At 41.1% G+C, this 23,951-nt stretch overlaps 1 protein-coding gene across 3 annotated transcripts in view; it reads right to left on the bottom strand.

The window, feature by feature from the left end:
* Nucleotides 1-23,951, bottom strand: part of ATP11A (ATPase phospholipid transporting 11A) — a 165,085-nt gene that overhangs the window by 16,237 nt on the left and 124,897 nt on the right. For all 3 annotated transcript variants that reach the window (XM_075852521.1, XM_075852523.1, XM_075852522.1), the window contains exons 18-27: nt 16,844-17,025; nt 15,640-15,891; nt 14,816-14,990; nt 13,028-13,130; nt 11,678-11,823; nt 11,532-11,591; nt 11,287-11,414; nt 10,250-10,385; nt 1,900-1,965; nt 270-373 (exon numbers count right to left, since the gene is read on the bottom strand). In XM_075852521.1, coding sequence (XP_075708636.1) covers nt 270-373; nt 1,900-1,965; nt 10,250-10,385; nt 11,287-11,414; nt 11,532-11,591; nt 11,678-11,823; nt 13,028-13,130; nt 14,816-14,990; nt 15,640-15,891; nt 16,844-17,025 — 1,352 coding nt within the window. The remainder of the gene's footprint in view (nt 1-269; nt 374-1,899; nt 1,966-10,249; nt 10,386-11,286; nt 11,415-11,531; nt 11,592-11,677; nt 11,824-13,027; nt 13,131-14,815; nt 14,991-15,639; nt 15,892-16,843; nt 17,026-23,951) is intronic.

The raw sequence follows: 23,951 nt of genomic DNA, 5'->3' as shown, positions 1-23,951 counted from the left end.
TTAATGTCAAATAACACTACTAATAAAAATGAAGGTGTCTGCTACAGTAAATAAAAGTTAGAAAGTGGCTACATTGTTCACACTGGTGTAGCCCAGATGAGTTGACACCTGTCAGTCATTTCCTTTTGTGTGGCATGATTAGTGAATAGCAGCAATATTGCATTTTTTCTGCCTTTCTAGTTTTCACAACATTCTAGAAATAGATATAATGCCATAACTGAATGTTAAGCACGTTTTGGGAAAAGCTAGCACTGTGTAACTTGACTTACCAGACAATTCCTCCCCAGAGCAAAGAAAAAACAATATAGAAAACGAGTGATCCCCAAATGACAAAATGGTTTATCCACGTCCAGTATTGTGTATCCAGTGCAAGCTGAAAGTAGTAAGAGGGACAAGTTATTTGCATGGTATTTAAAATATACTTAGGGCATTTATTACTTATTTTTTAACCTCCATGATAAGAGAAGCCTTAAAGGATAACTAAACGTTCAACATACTTCTGACATGTCATAGTGACATGTCAAATGTTTTGATTGGTGGGGGTCTGAGCACTGAGACCCCCACCAATCGCTAAATCAAAGCTGTAGAAGCGCTCGTGTGAGCACTGAGCCACTTAGTTTCTGCTCGGCTTTTTCCAAAATTCAATGTATCGGAGTACGGACTCAAAAAAAAGTCTATGAGCCCGTACACCGCTACATCGGCATTCTGAGAAAAGCCGAACAGAAACGAAGCGGCTCAGTGCTCACACTCACTCACAATCGATCGGTGGCAGTCTCAGTGCTCAGACACCCACCGATCAAAACTTCTGACAGGTCATTATGACATGTCAGAAGTTTGTTGAACGTTTAGTTACCCTTCAAGGTCACATTATCCACATCTATACACATTAATAAAGTCTATAGAAGAAAAGGTTTAAACACCCTTAGCCTTGTCCTATTCTTGCTGTTTAGAACATTTTTTAGTTTTCTAAAATTTTAAGAACTTGCCTGTTTTCCACAACCCATTGTTGAATATCCTGGTAGGGTATGTTGAGGTAATAGAGTGTGGCCTCCCTTCTGGAGGACCACAGACATCTCTATTATCAGTTACTACAATGCTATAAAATAACAAAAAAAGTAATACTCAGCAATCCTCTGCTGCTCCTGTGCCGACGCATCCCGGGTCCCCCGACGGTCTCTGTTCTACCTGCACCAACGATGATGCATCGGCACATGAGCAGCAGGGGACTGAAAATGTCAGGTCTGTATTTCAGGGTAGCTTCCTTCTCCCTGTTATTTCACACCGAATAACCACCTCTGTAAATTGAAACCTGAATGCATGCCTGGAAAGAAGTAAACCAGCCAGAGAGATGTTGGTACACAGCTTTCCTCAGATAGGACAGGAAGTCAACTGAACTTTATTTTAACACAAAAAGACACATGTCTCCTCCCTAGAGATGTGGGACGTGCTTAAGCCCCATTGGCTCCTCAGCTGTAAGTTCTTCTGTGCATTTCTCTTTCATTCCAGGGGCGGTGTCTCCATAGGCGTGTCCGACATGAATAAAGAACTTGTTATATATCAGTATATTACACAAAGAACTGAAATGTATATACATATGTGTGAGGATAATATTTTTGCAAACAATATACATGGTAATGATCCCTGACAGTAAGCGGGGTATTATTTATTTTGTTAGTTTAAGTAAACTCATTATAAAAAAAATGTATGTGACTGGACAACCCTTTTAAAATGTTTGACTACACAGGTGACAATGTCAATAGAGAAATCCCATTAAAAAAACTTTAAACCATTAAAATAGAAATTAAAGTCAAGTCAACAAGATGAATATTTGTGAATGGGCTGTTTTAATGCCTCTCCCAACAATGGGCCCAATTGTATTATATTTCTTTTTCACGTTACCTTGAGTGTCACTGTAAATACCAGGACAGTAAAGACCAATGTTCCAAAGGTCCAGTTTCCCAGCATCTAGGTAATACAACACAAAATAAATAAGTTACTAAATGGGTTACATGCAGACCCCTCTCATCATAGCAGACGACACAAGTAATCAAGACTCTATTACTATAGATTTTACGGCTCAGAGTCTGTTAACTCAAATTAGTTTTGTCTGGTAATACCAAAAATGATAGAGATTACATAAAAAGTTGACCATCATTAATATCAGGAATTCAAGAATACCGTAAACATACTGTCATTTGGAAAATAGCCAGTCTATTGCATTTAAGGATCATTAAACATAAAACAGAAGTGCGTTTATTGTGAGGAGGAAACAGCTGGGAGCAAGAAGATCTCAGCTTCTAAGTGGTAAGCAAAACGACGGGAACAGGGATACCAAATGCTAAATAAAATAGCCCTCCTCCAGCTGGAAGAAAACAGTCTCATTAGTGCCACCTATAGGTGACTACCCTGTAAGTCAATGTCCGCACCTTAAAAGAACCTTGAGACACGACTCGGGTTAATAGCCAAAGACACCATCTGTAGGCAGCATAGTTTTGGAGAGATTTGCCCTTAAGACTCCCTACGAGCTGTATCTCCACAAGGAAAATTGGCCCCATCTGCTACACATGGCACACAAAAATTGTCTGTCCTCCGCTTGTAGCCGGAGTTCCAGACCGCCTTCGGAAGTAATGTTAGCGCAAGAACGATTTAAAGGGTGTTTAAAGGATTGTTTTTTCTATGTCTGAGCAGCAACACACAAACTTGAGACCACCATGCACAATGCCAAGTAGCATCGGGAGAGGTGTGAAGCATGTCGCCATTGGACTCTAGAGCTGTTGGAACATGTTCTTTGGAATGACTAAAAGAACTAATAAAGGAATGAGAGCATGTCTCTTTACGGTCAGTCTGACAAAGAAATCTGGGTTTAGGGGAGGTTCCCTGGCCAAATATGTAGTACCCACATTATAATTGGTGAAAGACTAATAATTTTCGAGGTCTACTCTTCATGATTGTGCAGAGCCCCTCAGTTCCAGTAAAGAGAAATCTTCATGCTAGAAAATAAAATAACATTCTAGAGAATTGAGTGTTTCCAACCTTGGTGTGCTATGCTTGCTGTAGAAGAAGCTGGCCGGCCTGCGCAGAGCCCTGACCTCAACCCCATCAAATACCTTTGGGATAAATTGGAACGCCAGCTCTCATTGCCAGACATCACTGACATTCCTTTATATAAATGAATGAATTTGAAATCCTTGTTGAAAACTTTATTTCTAGAAAAGTCTAAGCAGGTAAAGCAGTTAAGGGGGGGACCAAATCCATATTTATGGCCATTGTTTTGGGGTGAGTTGCTAAACAATCACATCTTGATGTGTTATTCAGGTATTGCACACTTTAGGTTACAAAGTGTATCGGCTCACACATGCCATAAAAATTATCCAATAATTTTAATGAAGAATATTAAATCTGTTTCTGGATTGAAATGGCTCCTAAGGAAATACAAAAGATTGTAGTCAGATACATTCTCCCACGTGTTTGAATGTATATGTTTGTATGCTATGTTATTAACCCTTTCAGGACTGGGCTATTTTTTTGCTTTTTGATTTTCGTTTTTCACTCCCTGCCTTCCAAGAACCATAACTTTTCTTTTCAGTCAATAGAGTAGAGCTGTAGTTTCTATTGGCACCATTTAAAGAACCATATAATGTACTGGGAAACTGAAAAAAGATAATTTGCGGCATGAAATTTAAAAAAACTGATTCCTCTATTGTTTTTTGGGTTTTGTTTTTACGGCTTTCACCATGCGGTAAAAAAACCCTTAACTTTATTCTGCGGCTCAATATGATTACAGCGAACCCAAATTTATATGTTTTTTAAATTGTACTGCCTTTACAAAAAAAAAATATTTGTTAAAAAAAAAATGTTTTGTTTCCCCACATTCTGAGACCCATAACTTTTTTTTTTTGTACATTTTTTGGTAAATACAACTTTTTCTTACATATTTTAGAGCTAATGTGACCAAAAACAGCGATTTTGGCGCTTGAATTTTTACGGTGTACACCACACGGTTGCCAACCGTCTGTAACTGTAGGGGCTGTCTGCAAAAATGGGTGCTACCACTAACACTCTGTTTACAGTGGGGCGCTAAGTACAAGGGGTGTGCTTAGTACAAGGGGGGGCTGTGTGTGGCGCTATTTACAAGGGGGTCTGTGGCATTATTTACAAGGGGGAGCTGTGTGTCACGCTATTTACAAGGGGGGGCGGTGTGTAGCGCTATTTATAAGAGGGGCGGTGTGGCGCTATTTACAAGGGGGGCTGTGTGTGGCGCTATTTATAAGGGGGGACAGTGTGTGGCGCTATATACAAGGGGGAGCTGTGTGTGGCGCTATTTACAAGGGGGCTGTGTGGCGCTGTTTACAAGGGGGGCTGTGTGGTGCGGTTTACAGGAGGCTGTGTGGCGCTGTTTACAGTGGGGCTGTGTGGCGCTGTTTACAGGGGACTGTGTGGCGCTGTTTACAAGGGGGCTGTGTGGCGCTGTTTACAAGGGGGGCTGTGTGGCGCTGTTTACAAGGGGGGCTGTGTGGCGCTTTTTACAGGGGGCTGTGTGGTGCTATTTACAAGGTTGGCTGTGTGGCACTATCTACAAGGGGGGCTGTGTGCCACTATCTACAATGGGGGCTGTGTGATCGCTGTTTGCTGGGGAGCTGTGTGGCACTGTTTAAAAGGGGGTGCTTTGTGGCGCTAAATACAAGGGGGTGCTGTGTGGTGAAATTTAGAAGGGGGGCCTATGTGGTGCCATCTACAAGGGGGGCTGTGTGGCTCTATCTACAAGGGGGGCTGTGTGGCTCTATCTACAAGGGGGGTTGTGTGGCTCTATCTACAAGGGGGGCTTTGTGGCTCTATCTACAAGGGGGGCTGTGTGGCTCTATCTACAAGGGGGGCTGTGTGGCTCTATCTACAAGGGGGGCTGCGTGGCTCTATCTACAAGGGGGGCTGCGTGGCTCTATCTACAAGGGGGGCTTTGTGGCTCTATCTACAAGGGGGGCTGTGTGGCTCTATCTACAAGGGGGGCTGTGTGGCTCTATCTACAAGGGGGGCTGTGTGGCTCTATCTACAAGGGGGGCTGTGTGGCTCTATCTACAAGGGGGGCTGTGTGGCTCTATCTACAAGGGGGGCTGCGTGGCTCTATCTACAAGGGGGCTGTGTGGCTCTATCTACAAGGGGGGCTGCGTGGCTCTATCTACAAGGGGGCTGTGTGGCTCTATCTACAAGGGGGGCTGCGTGGCTCTATCTACAAGGGGGCTGTGTGGCTCTATCTACAATGTGGTGCTGTGTGTGTCGCTATCTACAGGGAGCACAAAGGGCGCACAGTTACTGTTGGGGCACTTTTATTGTGTCGAGCACTGAGAGATAATTATTATCATCTGAGGCACTGTGGATTAAGAGTTTCTTTAGAGGATGGGGTATAGGTGTGGTGGGTGCTGGAAAAGCGAGAAACCAACATGTCTGTGTGTCAAATTCTGCAGTGACGAGTTGTGGCTGGAATAAGTCGTCACAGAGGTCTGGGCCGGATGGAGAAAAAAAAAGGGAAAGTGAACGACTCAGAAAACATCACCTAAGTTAGTGTGGGAAAGCTACAAGCAGAGCTGCGATTGGTAAGTTACTCCTGACACACTGCACAGGCAAAGATTTAGTAATGTGTCCGTAAAAAGTTTGGTCTGTCCGTGATTTTTAGCTCAGCTGTCCAGAAATTTCTGAAGTGGAGGTTGGCAACCCTGGTTCACCATGCGAGTTAAATAATGGTGTATTGTAATAGTTCGGACTTTTACAATTGCAACGATACCAGTTCTGTTTATATTTTACATTACTTTAGTGGAAAAATAGAAAAAAGGTGTTTTTTTTTACTTTTAATATATATATATATATATATATTTGTTCACTACTAAAAACTTTATTTAACTTTTTTTTTATTTTACACATTTTATTAGCCCCCCTAGGGGACTTGAACTAGCGATCATTAGATCAATACTAATGCATTGCAGTATATTGTCACTTTTACAGGCTTCTGTTAAGCCCTGCCAGTGAGCTGTCGGAGTGGGCCCCCTCTTTTTACCTCCTCAGATGCTGCAGTCGTGATTGACCGCAGCATTTGAGGGGTTAAACGGCCAGGAACAGTATGATCACCGGCAGCGCATGGAGCAGACTCAGCGCGTGAAACCCGCTCCATACATCACCCCCACACCAGGACGTGCTATTATGTTGTGGTGTGCGAAAGGATTAAGGTCTTATTCACATGACTGTATTTCTCGTCCGCGTGAAGTCTAATTTATGTAAAAGAACTACAAGCTTAGATTTCAGTCTCCAGCTAGAAAATTACAGTGTAGACAGGCGCCTTCAAGCAAGAAATGGATCCCGTGCAGTCATGTGAAAAAGTAGGGACATCCTTTACAATGTATATAACGTATGTAGACAAGCTATTAAAAATGTAATTTCATCTAAAAGCATTTAGGAATGGATGCACACAAAATTCAAGGACAAGTATGGCAATAAAGGCGGCTGCATAAATATCATGCAATATGGGCCTATGTTGCAGAAACCAATTTTAAACATCTTTTTGGCTTTCAATATGTTATTGCTTATGCATTATGCACTTAGAACATTGTGATTTTCTTAAAATATAAGCTTTGTTAAATAAATCAACCAATGATAAACTTTATTTCCCTGAGATCTAGTGCACCACTCATGTCTATTGAAGAATTACAGACGGTACACATGTACAATGTAGGTGCCAAGATTTACCAATGACATACCTTTGGGCAAATTACTACTTAGCAAGCACAATGGGGGCAGATTTATTATTAATGTCCTAAATTTATACAGCTTAAAACTAGACCAGGCAGACAGAATATATTCATCAAATTTATCACTTTGGCGCACACATCATGATAGAATGGACACATCTTGCTAGACCTGTTAGACACTTTTCTCTTTCCTATGCCATCGCTTGGATGGCTTACTTTAGACATAAAATGCGCCAAAATTTTGGCGGAAATTATTTAAGGCTCCTCTAAGCCACTACCCCTTTTCTAGAAACTTTTTAAAACGGTCTAAAACACATAATAAACTTGGAGCAAGGCATATACGCTCGTTTTTGGTGCAAATTGAGCCAGAATTCTGAAGCATTTAGCTCGGTCAAACTGCCTCAATGTGCACAGTATCAACCAACATGATATCATCCCTAGATATAATCAAAACACACAGCAAGCCCAACTCCATTGTACGCAGAATGAAAAACATACATACATTAGATTATACACCTAGCAACATGTTTCATAATGTGTTTTTTCATATTCTACGTGTAACAACATTTACCATATATTCCCCCATATAAGAAAGTTCACTTATTAAGCTAGACACAATACGATACTCAAGCTAGAAGCACCTATAATAAAGGTAGAGATAGAAAGGCACTGCATATCAAAATCGCAGGTTCTTACCATGTACGTGTTGGTAGTCAAGATCTGATGAAAGCAACAATGGCAAAAGCAAAAGAAACAGAAACATAAAAATGCACAGCACAACAGAAACGTGAAAATAAACCAGAACATGTAAAAACTGGAGGTCTACATATCAATGCAAAACAGGATCAATGATAAAAGTGGCCAGTGACTGGGACATGCACCACATAGTCAACCCATTTGTAAGTTCTTTTATATTATTCTGTTTCAGCCAGCGCAACTGTTCAAAACTTTCTAATGGTGTTATGGTGTCAACACCCCTCTGTCTTAGTGCCCCAGAAGAAGCTTGTGCAAAATACACATAGAGGATCTGGGGTACTGCGCTGTTTCCCCCATTAGAGGCAGTATATCGATCTGTATGACTGAGGGTATGTTCACACGGCCTATTTTCGTCCGTTTTTCGGGCCGTAACCTCTGAAAAATCGGAAGCAGAACGCCTCCAAACATCTGGCCATTGATTGCAATGGCAAAACGGCGTTCTGTTCCGACAGGTCGTTTTTTTACATGGGCCGTTTTGAAAAACAGCCGCGTAAAAAAACGACCGCGAAAAAGAAGGGCAGGTCACTTCTTGGGACGTTTTTGGAGCAGTTTTTCATAGACTATTGAAAACAGCTCCAAGAACGGCGGTAAAAAATGCCGTGAAAAACCACGAGTGGCTTAAAAAACGTTTGAAAATCAGGAGCTGTTTTCCCTTGAAAACAGCTCCGTATTTTCAGACGTTTTTGAGTTTGCGTGTGAACATACCCTTAATGTTAACTTTAAAATGACCTTACACGTCTTTTTTGTTTTTTTTCCGACTACAACACATGGCCGTTTTCAGAACAATGTAGTTCTTTGTCTGTATTCACATGGCCGTTTCTCTTAATGGCCATCAAAGCATAGGATATGTCCTATTTTTGGTAGTTTTCACGGCCAGACGGCATCCATAGAATTTAGCATTTATGGACAGTAATGTCAGAGCTTTAAACTATGGAGTACCCCGGCAAGAGCATTGCAAGCTCCCTTGCCGGGGACTCCTGTCTTGTGAAAGCCCTTGACGTCACTGTCCATATATGGACAGTAACGTTAGGGGCTTTGATATGCTGAACACCCAGCCAGAGCATTGGCAACGCTGTCCTTTGGATTCTGCTCCTGGAGGGAACCCCTGACATCACTGTCCATATATAGGAGCGGACTCCCCGGCCAGAGCGTAGCAGACAGGTAACTCCACTCCTGGAGGAGCCCCTGACTTCACTATCCATATATGGAAAGTGACGTCAGGGGCTCCTCCAAGAGCGGATGTCCCAGCTAGAGCGTCGGCAACGCTCTGACTGGGAATTCCGCTCCTAGAGGGTGCCCCAGTGGCGCCATCTACAGGGCGGGTGTAATGCTATCCACAGGGTGGAATGTGTTTGACGCTATCAACAGTGGTGTGTGGTGCTATCTACAGAGTGTGTGTGTGTGTGTGTGTGTGTGTGTGTGTGGCGCTATCCACAGTGTGTGTGGGTGGCACCATCTAGGGGGTGTGTGGCGCCATCTTCAAGGGGGTGTGACAATACATGTACACTGTGGCAATATCTAGAGGGGATGCTGTGGTGCTATCTTCATGGGCACTGTGTGTGGCACTATCTACATGGGCACTTTGGCACTATGTGGGCACTGGAACTTTAAATGTGGGCTCTGTGGCATTATGGCACTATCTACAGTGGGCAATGTGGCACTATACCGGCACTGTAGCACTTACTACAGTGGGCGCTATCTACAGGAGCATTGTGACACTATCTACATGGGCACTGTGGTGTTTTCAGGGGGTTTGGACAAAAAAAACCCTGACTAATGAAATACATCAGGTTTTTTTTAACGGCCATGAAAAACGGGTGGCAAACAGCGATTTAAAATGGACAAATGGACTGGAAATGGATGAAAATTTGTAGATAGACTGATGCAAACGGAAAATGACAAATTTTTTATTGTTCACTGTCGTGTGAATGTGGGCTTATGGTGCTAACTTTGAATGTTCTGGCTTATCTATAATGTTATTGTCCCTATATTTATTATTACAGTAATATTTTAGCCAGCATTGTTATTTTAGTTACTGTAGTTTTACCTGTTGATACTTGCAATTTTTTATTCTATATTCTGAGTGCAATTGTTTTTGGGAAGTATTTATATTCTGTTTTTTAGGGGATTTCTATGATATTTTACTATTGTGTTTGGGCAGGTATGATTCACCAAGTGATTATTATTTAATAAAGATGAATGTTTAGTTTAATAGCTCCGGAATATGTGTTTCCCAAGATTTGCAGTGTTAATTTATTTATGTAGATTTTAACTTTTGGTCTTTATCTACTTATAATAATCTAAACACTGGCTTAATTTCCTAAAAAAAAATAGGTTTTTTTCTACCTTTTTTGCTTTGACACATAATCCTGTTAAACTGAAATGGGTTGAAAATAAAGTAAACACGTGATGTCAGAAAATACGTATCAATTATAATATACAGTAGCATCTGAAGCCTCTGCAGCAAGACACAGCCTCATAACATCTATATTTTTATAATTAGTTCAAAGTGCTTTTAAATAGGAAGATACAAAGTTCCAAAAAAAAAAAAAAAAAAAAGCCACAAACAAATGCTTTAAGATTACAAATAAAATAAATGCTGAAGATACAAGTAATATAGCAAACACAGACATTCAAAGCAGAAAGGCCCATGGTTGCATATAATATAATCCTGGAAATATTAAACATCTTTTATTGGGTTTTGTGGATTTGTGGTTGGTAAATCTATATTGCAACATCTTGATTTTTCTAGCTCTTACCTGCCCGTTGCTAGTCACAGTGGCATTGTCAAACATGAAATAAGCCCCAAAGAAAAATACAACGGCATCAAACAATCCCAGGAAGGTCCAATAAATAAACAGACGCCAACGCAGTAGTGCATTCTTTGCAATGTCCCTGTGCAATAAAGGAGAATAGTTTGTTAAACGCTGGCCATCTTCCTGCCTGACGCGCACACACACTGATTTATATCGACCTCAATAGGGAATTACTTTCTCATTGTGATTTAATCACCCTGCCAACATATAGTATACTGGAACCCCAATGTGACAGAATGACATATGAAGCCCCTACTTTCACTGACACAGCATCTTACACGTCACAAATTCTTTAACAGGTTAAGAATGCTGAAATGTTTTCATTTTTGCCATTCTGCATTCAAAAGCCATAACTTTGTGCCTTGTTTTTTTTTTATGCACGTTCTAGTTTTTTAGGCCCTATTTTGGAGTACACAAACATTAGCATTTAATTTATATAACATTTTTTCGGGGGGAGAGGGATGCATAAATAAAGCAATACCACCATCATTTTATTTGTTTAGTTTTTAAAATGTTCATCTTTTAAAACTCTGAAGGATTTGTTTTGGTTTTTACAGTTGTGGGGCTGCTAAATATGTATACGTTATACATTTCTTTTAAGAATCCCAGGTTTAACTGTAGGAGGGTTGCCAGGCTCCCGATTGCGTGTCTGAAAAGCCATTGATGCAAGTGAAGATGGGAAATGATACTGCTGTTACGTCTAGAGGCTGGCCTTACTTAGAAACGCGACTGTTTTTAGTTTTTTTTTAATAAAGAGAAATGATTCTTCTTCTGTTCCTGAATACATACATACTTGTAAAACAGCTCAGCTGCGTGTTGCCACCAATTGCGGGCTTATCTGTATAAAGCTGTTTGCTATGCCTATCAATACAGAAGCTGCATACTTGTCAGCCCCTAGTGGCAGCTGGGATGATACCAAGTATGGTGGAGGACAGGTTTGACAGACAAATTATATCAAGATCCATCTCTATTTACAATACCTGTATAGTGTTGGGTCTCTTTTCAGCATTTCCATACTGACATGTTGCTCAATAAGACTATACAATAGGATAGGAAGTGAAGTGAAGCTGATATTATACAGCGTCAGATACGCAGTGTCATATAAAGGCTGTAAAACAACAAAAAAGAAAGATAATTAAGCCTTTGCTTTTACAAAAAAGACAGAGAATGTAAAGTAATAGAAAATATATAAATAATCGATAGGAAATAACATCACAGCACTGACCTGTTGTGAAAATCCACAGAAGAACTGGTATAAAAACTGAGGGAAAATAAAGCAAACATTCTGAAAGACAAGCACAAAGGGTTATTGAGTGAGGAACCTGCTACAAGCTGAGCTACACACTTTATAGTCCGAAGGATTGTCCTCACCTTATAAAAAAAGTATTGGACAAGCTCTGCTATTCTAACGTAATAAAAATGACCATGAACAAGCAGCATCTTTTTTAAATGCTTGAATTTAGGGATTGCATAGTCGCTGTTTCTGGCTGCCTGTCGTCCCTCCTTCCCAATGACACCTGAAACTCAAAAAGATAGGGATAGTCAGGAAACCCGCAGCATTCCCTCATCTTTATTTCTGTACCTGAATACATGTCCTTTGTTAATGTATTGCCATTTTTTTTTATCCAAAGGAGTTGAAGTATTAGGGTATGTTCACACGGCCTATTTACGGACGTAATTCGGGCGTTTTTGCCCCGAATTACGTCTGAAAATACCGCCTCAATAGCGCTGACAAACATCTGCCCATTGAAAGCAATGGGCAGACGTTTGTCTGTTCACACGAGCCGTATATTTACGCGCCGCTGTCAAATGACGGCGCGTAAATAGACGCCCGCGTAGAAGAAGTGACCTGTCACTTCTTTGGCCGTAATTGGAGCCGCTATTCATTGACTCCAATGAATAGCAGCGCTAATTACGGCCGTAATTGACGCGGCGTTCAAGCGCCTGCACATGCCGGTACGGCTGAAATTACGGGGATGTTTTCAGGCTGAAACATCCCCGTAATTTCAGCCGTTACGGACCCCCGCCGTGTGAACATACCCTTACATGCAGACAAAACAATAGTCAAATCAGATTACACCATTTATTCATAGAGGTCATGAAGCTGGCAAACGCCATCTTTGGTTCGGGAATGGTTGAAGGGTGGATTTTAGCCAAAAAGATAAGTTTAGGCTGAGTTCAGTTTAGGCAGCGCCATAACCTTTACAAATACCATGATGAATATGATGGATCATAGTAAAGGATTCAAACCAAATACATTGACTTAAAATGGATCTGTTAAGGTTTGGAGTTTTTCTTTTTGACTTTGGCAGGATAGTGTAGTCATGTCAGGGACAGGTAACCAACCTGACAAAACCAAACTACGGATGTAGCCATCTTTATATTTACTCTGATAACTTGCTGCAAGGTGATATCACACAACAAAAGCCATTGAAAGAATCAAGATAAAGGATCTTGCCACTGTGTTTTTAATGCGTTAGAAGTCAAGATAAAGATGGCTACATCTGTATGACGCCCATGTGAACAAAGCCTCAGTTTGCCTGGCCACTATTGCAAATAGAATAGTGCTTCAACACTTATTTTCTTTGCGGTTTCTACAACGTATGAACGCTAGACTAGGTCCTAGCAATGTGTAATGTAAAGACAACTACATATCCACCTATTCAAATAACGTAGCTTTATACACAATGAATAATGGAAATAAAATTGGCATAGCCATACCAATTCCAACATGTGCTTCAAGGATCATGCTGACATCATTTGCACCATCTCCTATTGCAAGTGTAATCGGACGTTCTCTTGATGTTTTAATTAATTTGACAATCTGCAACATTAAAAACAAACCTTGTAAAGAACAGATTGATATATGTTATATTTTATAAAGTTCATGACTTTATAAAAGAAAAGGTTAACAAACATCTGACCAAAGAGAGCAAACCCTTTCTGAGTAATTGAACTTTGTGTCTTTTAGGGCATACATGGGCAGCATGTACTAATCATGATGACACCTATACCAATTACTATCTATTTTTGTGCACATTGGTTTACCGGAGGCTGAGGTTTACATAAGGCCAGCACACCAAATTCTGAGAGCTGACCCTTTCCAGGACATCATGCTGGTTAAGTCACTAGGGTTAAACTGTAGTAAATGCAAAGCTTATTCCTGCCTGACCGTTCAACTATTCTTATTATAGTACCCAACAGTTTAATACATCTTCTAAGGCCCCATTCACACGACCGTATTTTTCATTCGTAATTACAGACCCGTTCATTTCTATCGGCTACAGATACCTTTCCGTATTTTTACAGATCGGTGTCCGTTCCGTAGAAACAATCCGTAAAATATAGAACACGTCCGATTCTTGTCCGTAATTACAGCACGGACTCCCCATAAAAGTCTATGGGCGATTCCATAATTTGACAGCTATGGATGTGCACCCGTAGCTGTCCGTAATTACGGAATCATTGCTAGACAATGGCAGGTTTGCAGCTGTTGCACTTTGCAATTTGTGGTTTTCTTCTTTTTGCGGATCTGTATAAACGGATACATTACTGATGCACTACAGACTGTATTAGCGGATACCATTCCGTATATGCGGAGAAGTTGCGGCTGACTACGGATCCATATTTACAGATGAATGAATATACGCTCGTGTGCATGGGGCCTAAATATGGAAAAACAGGGATGAAATAGAAGAAAACACAGTGATTTCTGGTACTGTCAAATGTAAATGATGTTCATTTGCGTTCTAAGCCTATCACTTTACATGCACATACTTTAGTATATGGGCTTGTCTACACGTAGCAGAATTGCTGCGTTTTTTCCGTTCTGAATTGCGGACGGAAAATACGCAGCAGACAGTAGCAGCAAAGTGGGTGAGATTTAACAAATCTCATCCACATCTGCGTAAATATTCCGAGCCGAAATTGACCTGCGGTGCGTATTTTTCGGACTGCAAGATGTCAATTCCTGCTGTGGAAAGTGGAATTGCTGCGTTTTTCAGAGGAGATGTCTCCATCCCCTAACATTGTGAAAAAGCAGTCAAAAATGCAGGAAATGGTGCGTTTTAGCCACGGCGGAAAGTCTGCTACTTTCAATGGAATTGTGCAGAAATTTTCCGCAGCAATTCTGTTACGTGTGAACAAGTCCTATCAGTGCTACATTGCCAGGCCATGTACATGGATGAAGAACAATTAGTTTCAGTATTATAACAGCATATGCTGATATATGAGTAGGCAAATCGTCAGCTCATAAAGACTTTATGTTGTCTTTGTACCTTTATCTGTGCGGGGATAAACGGCAGCTTACATATGAGAATTATACAAAAGGGTCATTTTTAAAAAAAACAAAATGTAAATGTTATTTGAATGTGTTGGAATACTGCGCCTGAATGTGGTGAATGGTTTGTGCTTGTGGATTATACTGCGCTCGGAGGCAATGCTTTGCATAGTAACATGCTGGCTTCATGCAGAACTAAAAATGCACATGGCCTTGAGATCAATAAATACCTGTGCTTTTTGCAAAGGGGCCATTCGGCAGCACAATACTGCACTACAGTTTCTGCAGATCTCCAGGAAAACCTCTCTGTAATTTGTAGAGCTCCCGTCTTCTCGGGGTTTCATTATTAATGAAAGTGCGGCTCCATCAATAATTAATCCGTAATCTTGGAAATCTGTTGAAAACCTACACCGTTTAGAAGAAAAACAAACAGTATGAATTGGATGAACCAGTCATCTATTTGCCTAATGATAATTAGACCTGAGCAGATAGTGACAATGAAGAGGGTTTTCTTAGCTAGTTCTACAAATGCACTACACAATAAAATGATGAAAATGGATCTCTGCACACCGCTACATTAACTACTGGTGCTAAAGTGCGAACTAGTGATGACATAAAAAGGTGACACAATCATAAATTTAAAGGGGTTTTCCAGCCTGTAAAAACTGACGGCCTATCCCAGGGACCCCCACCGATCAGCTGTTTTGAAGGGGCCACAGCGCTCGCTCGTACAAGTGCTGCTTGCCGTTAATTTCTGCTCGCTCACTGTGAATCGTGAACACGCATTTAGTGGCCATTCACAGGTATTGCAGCCTTTTCTGCCATTCACTTCAATTTGGTTCACTTCTGGTCTGGTATGGCTCAGCCCTATTTCAGTGAATTTCTCAGTTATGTGAACATTGCCTTAAAACATTGATACGTGGCTTATAACATCTACAAAGGAAGCCATAATCACCCAATTAATATTACATATAGAAATTCATATTGTTCTTCTCGGATATAAACATTTGAATAAACAGTATATTGCTTGACTTGTACTTTGCGCCCCACATACCCTGAGAAATTGTCTCTGGTTAAGCTTTCGCTGTGCCTCAGAACAGTCTTGCTCAACTCAAAGAGCACATCATGTAAACTTTGCTCCTCTATTTTCTTTGTGGTCAGCTCCAGCAGCTGAGTATTTCGTCTGAACAGTTTGCAGGCATAACAGGTGGCAGCGGCAGTCTCCATTTTGTCTCCTGTAAGTACCCATACTTTAATGCCGGCTTTCTGTAAAGATTCAATTGTTTCAGCTGCTTTTTCCTGAAGTCTGTGGAAAGATAAGATAAACTTCATTACCCTTTTCTAGTTACCGTGGCCAAGGGGTTACAAATGTATATTAATTAAATTGTATTCCTGAAAACAAAATGTCCCCAGTAAATATATCATTGACTTTTTTAATGAGTTGTTAAAAATTCTATTCAGCAATTTCTTCGTTATCTATTTCCCACCATGATGGATAATTGCCTCCAATACAATTCGCAGAGGGGTTACCACCAGCTGTACAGATGTCAATGACAAATTTGCCACGTTACATAGCGATACTTTCCATCCATCCATATCACTGTACAGCAATGGAGAGTTACCATTCAGAAGTCTAGAAAGCTGGGTGTGAAAACCCTTATAGGAGCTGTAGTGGTTGCCATATTTGTGTTCCCAAGATTTTCCCACAAACGTATATAACCATGTCTGAAATGTGAGAAGACGACACATGGGTGTACCTAAAAGGTCCCATAACAAAAGTCAGGAATGGCCAGAGCTGCAGTAATACAAACAGTTGCGAAATGTTTTCTTATTGAGCAGCCATCGAGGATTGATAGTCGTGTTGTAGATCAGAACTTCTGCTCAAAGGAGAACCCATATCATAGGCTTAATTCACACCATGTCTGTGGTACAGGTTTGGGAAGTTCTGCACTTAAAGACATTTGTAGCCATATGTATGCCAAAACTGTGTCCTTTTGGCATATAGTTAGCGACAATACGTCAGGATCTGACAGCCCCAACTGTATTGAAAAACATAGTCGACTATACTTTCAACACAATTGTATAGGAAAGAACACATGCCACGTGGAGAACATTGTGCACAGTGCATGTTATAGGGGTAAAGAAGAGGAATTTTAAGGACTATTTTATAAAGAATTATTTTCAACACAGAAATAACACAGGAAATCCCACATTACAATCTGGTATCTGTACAGAAGATTAATAATGTGTCAGTGAACCTGTCTTCCACTGCTGTGGCACCCAGTAGGATGAGATTCTGCTCCGTGTGTTCATAGGCCTCTGCCAGTTTTCTCTCTCTGTCTTGCAGGGATAGCTGCGCACTCTTGAGCAACTTTTCAGCAGCTTCGTACTCTTCTTGTGAAAACCTTTTATATGCAACACATAAAGTCCTCAGCCCTTCCTGTAGAGATGAAAAGGACAAAGAAAACATTGATCCATTGCTAGGAAAACAATGCATAGGTCTGCTTTGGTAAGCATATAACTATAGAATAACACAGTACACATGACTTCCTGCTACAGTCTGACCGCCAACTAGACACAATGGGTAAAATAAATACATAGTCATCCTATAATCCTCCCCAAACTGTATTCCTTCTCTGCACTTTACCATCACAACACTACGGCCTCACCCATTGAAACTGCCCAGAGAACCCAATCGGCTTTTAACTTGTAAACCACTTTTTTGTTTTACAGATTTTTGTTTTTTGTTACACAAAATACAGATTTTTGTTACACAAAATAACTGCTATAACTACAAGAAGTTAATAATAATTTTATAATATATAAATAATATTTCATGACAGAATACTGTAAGTAGTATGGGCATTGCTAAAAGTATCCGATATTTCCCTTGTTTACACAAATCCGCCTGAATAAAGATGCGTAAAACAATTTTATTTATTTATAATTAAAGACAAAACAGATAAAAACAAGGACATTTATGCAAAAAACACCGAAAAAGGCCATACTTACAAATGGACACAGCCAGGTCAGAAACGCTGATGAAGGCGAGTGAGCAGGTGCTTTAAATAATAATAGCCACTCCCACTAGTCTTGAGGGGAGTGGTATGTGGTGCATGGGATGTGTAGTAAGAAATAATAAATGAATAGTGTATGTGCAAGTGTAATAATGTAAGTGAAATATAGGGGGCAGTAATGAGTAAAGTGCCTAAAAAATAAATGAATAATGGGATGCAAGTGTGTGAAGCATGGAGGGATAGTGTGTAAGTCATGAGGCGCAACGTGTCTAGCCAGGTAGAAGCCTATTTGTGACGCCTTGATAATTCATAGAGCGGGCTACCCTGCTTGCTAGGCCAAACAACAACACACCATGCTCTCCCAGCATCAAAGACCTGGCTGTGTCCAAAAGAAGCGAATATAAGTAATAATGAAAAATATAGGTATTTTTCATTATTACTTATATTCGCTTCTTTTGGACACAGCCAGGTCTTTGATGCTGGGAGAGCATGGTGTGTTGTTGTTTGGCCTAGCAAGCAGGGTAGCCCGCTCTATGAATTATCAAGGCGTCACAAATAGGCTTCTACCTGGCTAGACACGTTGCGCCTCATGACTTACACACTATCCCTCCATGCTTCACACACTTGCATCCCATTATTCATTTATTTTTTAGGCACTTTACTCATTACTGCCCCCTATATTTCACTTACATTATTACACTTGCACATACACTATTCATTTATTATTTCTTACTACACATCCCATGCACCACATACCACTCCCCTCAAGACTAGTGGGAGTGGCTATTATTATTTAAAGCACCTGCTCACTCGCCTTCATCAGCGTTTCTGACCTGGCTGTGTCCATTTGTAAGTATGGCCTTTTTCGGTGTTTTTTTATTTATAATTAACCTAAAAACTAGGCAAAAAAGGCCAAAAGTCTCTCCAAAAAAAATTTCAGTCTAACCAGGTAGGGAATGAACTGGATGTGATTTTCACAGGAAGCATTGGCAATCCCAATGCACATTGACCTGTCGATAGTATCAAGTTCACCATCCAGAATCAACAGAGCAAATATTGCTGATCCCTGCCTGGACTACTATTATAAGTCTAACATCTACTTAAATAATGGTCTAAAGAACACCGAACGCGTTTCTACATCCCTTAGTGCTATAGAGGTTTCCTCAGAGGTGCATATAATTCACAACAGGGGCAGCTATTACACTGTTTCGTGCATGTGAATATCCCCCCCGTTAAGCAGATGTCCGTGACGGCACGGATGTCTGACCACAGCGCGCGTGGTGAGACGCCGGCTATTTGGGGCTTTAACACCACCGAATAAAGGCAGAACGAGCCCTCTCTCTGGACCAATCAGAGCAGTATACACGTCCGCCTGACGTGTGTGCGCTCCAGCGGACACGTCCTAGTTCCTGCCTCGTAGGTCAACCAATCAATGCATAGCGTAAGTTACCATGGGAACCACCAAGCGGCCAAGTAGCGGCGTACTATAAGACGGATATATCAATCCAACACAACCAGATTACAAAGACTATAGACAGTGATCTTAAACAACAAGGTACCAGCACAGTCAACTTTAGGTATTACCTAAAGCCACAGTAATATGAATATCTAGTAAGTGGATGGTTCTTCACTCTATATAGGTCGCACATAGACAACACACAAAAATGCTGCATAACGATGCTATAAGCAAATAAATAAAAATATGGAAAAAAGGGAGGTGGGGGAAATATATCCATAGAGTATACCATGGGACAATAGAGGACAGAAATTAAGACTATTGGGAATGGCAGGCTTTTTGATATTGATACTGACAGATGGATTAATGAGGCGAAGGAGGTGTTCTCGGACACTGAGCTACCAGCACAGGATTTGAGTATCCCACCTAGGTTTCGTAACGTACACAAATTTATAGAGATCATGTACGTGCTTGGTGGGAAGTACAAACTCTTGAGACGTACCTAAAACATAAAATTGTGCAACCTGCTGCAAGAGTGAGGAGGAGTGTAGGTTTCCTTAACAAATGGGAGAAAGAATCCATAGAGTTCTCACATTTATGAGCATTCTGCTTGAGGAGGAAAATATTATTTTAGTATTTTAATATTATTTTAGTAAGCGCTACCCCAGCTCTTAAAGAGAGTATTGAGATGGTTAAAAAAATCAGTAATAATATAGAATTTGAAAGAAAATAACTTGTATTGCAGTTGAAAAGTTTACAGCTCATATAAAAGAAAGAAAACATTTTCAGTTCTGTAGGGACACCTTAAATTTCAAGAAAAGATCAGGTTTCTGTTTAAACTGATACTGCAGTGTCATCATCTGATTACGATAGTGACACCTCTCGTTGTCCAAATACCAGGGGTAGAGGTGGACATCAAGCTATTCCCCAATAACCCAGCAGTAGCTCTGAAGCTAGGAGCAGGGGCAAACGGGGGACTGGTAACTTTAGTAGGGGTGTTTTTTTTATCCCAAGGCCCACCGATATCAGATTATGTACTCCGAGGAAGGAAGGAAATCTAGATAAATGTTCTTCAGTAGATGACATACAGGTCCACAACTTGTCTCAACAAACACTATCTGAGGGGGAAATGAATATCCTTAAAAAAGGACTTTCATTTGTCCCAATCCCAACTTTTGATTTGTGGGTCAAAGAGCTTCAGTTATTTGGACGTAAGTTAGAATGGAAAGAATATAATCAAAATCAATGATAGACGGAGGTGTCAGGAATTGGGTTTGGAGGAAGAGGACATGCCACTTTTTAAGACTATGGGTGGGATGCTTGAGGAGGGGCAGAGACCAACAGGTGAGGGTCCATTCACAGACTTTGCCTTACCTTCAAACAAAAATCCCCCTATGAGTGACAGCACACCAATTAACGTGTTTTTGAAGGTTGTCATAAACCAATTGTCCCACTTAAAGTATGGTGGGGGTGCTAGCAACATTGCCCCTGGTGAGTTTGAATGTCTTCGACTACTTGATAGTGATGAATCCATTGTGGTGAAATCATCAGACAAGTGGTCGTCATGGATCTTGAGGCGTATATATTGATGTGCCTGGTCATCCTTGAAGACCCTAATTGCTATGAGTTGATCCCCTCCAACCCTAATAACCTATACAAGGAGATACTCAAAAATATTCTTATTTCGGAAAAAGCGGATGGTCTGATTGACCAAAGGGAGTTTAAGTTTCTCTTTCCAGATTGTTTCCAGTTACGGCAACATTTTATAGTCTACCCAAAATCCATAGGGGCACAGTCCCATTGAAGGGTCGTCCCATAGTAGCAGGGATTGACTGCGTCACACAAAATTCCAGTTTGTAAGTTGATCGTATCCCCATCCATTTGTGGTGACACTTCCATCTTATGTGAGGGACGCTGTAAAGGATCTGCCAGGCACTACGTCTGTGGATACTCCCAGGATTAATCAATCGACACCTGAGGCCGGACCTCTTAGACTGACTCCGGATCCCACCAATCAGGGTGGCAGGCTCAGGAGTGGGAGAGCCTATCGCGGCCTGGTCAGTCGGAGTTAGCTCCGCCCCCTGTCCATTTATACCTGCCGTTTTCTCTTCCTCATTGCTTGTGATTCTTCCTGGTTTCCTGGCCCCGCTACAGCCTTGCTCCAGCCTGCTACTGCCTCGCTTCAGCCTTGCTACAGCTTCCGCTTATCCTGCTTCGCTCTGACCCCGGCTTGCTTCCTGCTCCTTGCTCTGCGTTCGTAGTCTTCGTGACATCCTGATTCTGACTGGCTCGTTGACCACTCTGGTTTCCTCACGGTGTTCCGTGGGCTACTGCCCCTTCCCTTGCTTGTTCCCTGTTTGTATTCCCTTGCACTTAGTCAGCGTAGGGACCGCCGCCCAGTTGTACCCCGTCGCCTAGGGCGAGTCGTTGCAAGTAGGCAGGGACAGGGCGGTGGGTAGATTAGGGCTCACTTTTCCCCTTCCCCTTCTTCCTGCCATAACAGACGCAATGAACGGTCTCAAACGGCTAGAAGTAAAACTTGATACGATAGTGCTTTTGGCAAGTCTCGATGTTGAGTCCCTGTATAGTTCCATACCCCATGATAGGGGTTGTGAGACGGTGGAATATTTCTTGAGCTTCAGGGAAACACAATATCTTAATAATAACGAATTTGTCATTAGGGTTCTTAAGTTTGTACTGGAGCACAACTCTTTTGTTATTGATAAGAAATTTTTCCACCAGCTCAGGGGAGTGGCAATGGGCAGTCCCTGTGCGCCAACGTTTTCCAATCTCTACCTGGGCTGGTGGGAAAAGGAGTTTGTGTTCCAGGTGCAATGGAACAGTGGACCGTTCACATCATATTATGAATAAGATTCATTGACGATATTCTGGTGTTTTGGTCACTGTGGGACATGTAAAACCTGTAAATTAATTATGGTTAGTAAGACCTTTTCAAACACGGTTTTAGTTCGTGTTTACAAAAATTTTGACTTTATTAATTGTCGGACTCAAGGGGTCATTTATTTGATCACGTGCAGCTGCGGTATCCAATATGTGGGTAAAACCATTAGAGAGTTTCACAAACACATATGGGACCATGTTAATAATATTGGCAAAAAAGCAGAGACCCCTGTTTCCCCACATATTTGGGAAATACATCAAGGCAATCTGGATCACCTACGCTTTCAGGGCATTGAAAAGGCATGTTCCCATCCGAGAGGTGGTAACTAGGATAAATGTATCCTTCGAAGAGAAGCACGATGGATTTTTATCCATGGGTACGGTTAAGCCAAGTGGGCTTAACGAGAACATCTCATATGCCTGCTTCCTTTGAGTGGTATCGTTCTCTATTGTCCCATGGTTCATTCTATGGATATGTTTCCCCCACCTCCCTTTTTTCCATATTTTTATTTATTTGCTTATAGCATCGTTATGCAGCATTTTTGTGTGTTGTCTATGTGCGACCTATATAGAGTGAAGAACCATCCACTTACTAGATATTCATATTACTCTGGCTTTAGGTAATACCTTAAGTTCACTGTGCTGGTACCTTGTTGTTTGAGATCACTGTCTATAGTCTTTGTAATCTGGTTGTGTTGGATTGATATATCCGTCTTGTAGTACGCCGCTACTTGGCCGCTTGGTGGTTCCCATGGTAACTTACGCTATGCGTTGATTGGTTGACCTACGAGGCAGGAACTAGGACGTGTCCGCTGGAGCACACACACGTCAGCAGGACGTGTATACTGCTCTGATTGGTCCAGAGAGAGGGATCATTCTGCCCTTAGTGGGCGGGGTTAAAGCCGCAAATAGCCTGTGTTTCACTACGCGCGCTGCGGTCAGACATCCGTGCCGTCACGGACATCTGCATAACAGGGGGGGATATTCACATGCATGAAACAGTGTAATAGCTGCCCCTGTTGTAAATTATATGCACCTCTGAGGAAACCTCTATAGCACTAAGGGATGTAGAAATGCGTTCGGTGTTCTTTAGACCATTATTTAAGTAGATGTTAGACTTATAATAGTAGTCCAGGCAGGGATCAGCAATATTTGCTCTGTTGATACTGAATGGTGAACTTGATACTATCGACAGATCAATGTGCATTCGGTTTGCCAATGCTTCCTGTGAAAATCACATCCAGTTAATTCCCTACCTGGTTAGCCTGAAACTTTTTTGGAGAGAATTTTGGGCTTCTTGGCCTAGTTTTTAGGTTACTTATAAATAAATAAAATAGTTTTAAGAGTCTTTATTCAAGCGGATTTGTGTAAATTTCAATTAAAAGTGCATACAATATTACTTATCTGAGTAATATACTATTGTTGTCGATATTTCCCTTGTGAACAGCTACATGTTGTGACAATGCATACCTACAATAGGATCATGTTACATGTAGCAGCTGAGAAACCACTGGGCACATCCTGACAAGAATTGCTTTACAATCTATTTATGTCCTGTTGTGCTCAGATCATGTTCTCACTCATATCTGTATCTCTATTCTAGCCTATAGAATTTCATTTATGTGTTCTCTGTATACTTTTCGGTTTCAAACGTAAAGACTAATTTCAAAACAAGTAATAAAAAATTAACTTAACAATTGTGTCTTTAGCTACTGTATACTATGTATTATTTGTAATATATAGGTTGCAGCACACTTGTAAACGTAAGAAGCAGGAATTCACTTGTATGCTGTACAGACAATAATAGAAATCTTTAAGGGGGTTGTACAGGATTAGAGAAACATGGCTGCTTTCCTTCAGAAACCGCAACACACCTGTACATGGGTTGTGTCTGGTATTGCAGAATGGGGCTGAGGTTCAAAACCATACAACCTATGGACAGGTGTGGCCATGTTTTAGAAGAAAGCACCAATATTTTTTTTAATCCTGTAC

This window comes from Rhinoderma darwinii, chromosome 2, assembly GCF_050947455.1.
Source record: "Rhinoderma darwinii isolate aRhiDar2 chromosome 2, aRhiDar2.hap1, whole genome shotgun sequence".
Lineage (NCBI taxonomy): Eukaryota > Metazoa > Chordata > Amphibia > Anura > Rhinodermatidae > Rhinoderma > Rhinoderma darwinii.
Note: the sequence above shows the minus strand (reverse complement) of the source record. Positions and strands in the feature narration are given on the sequence as shown.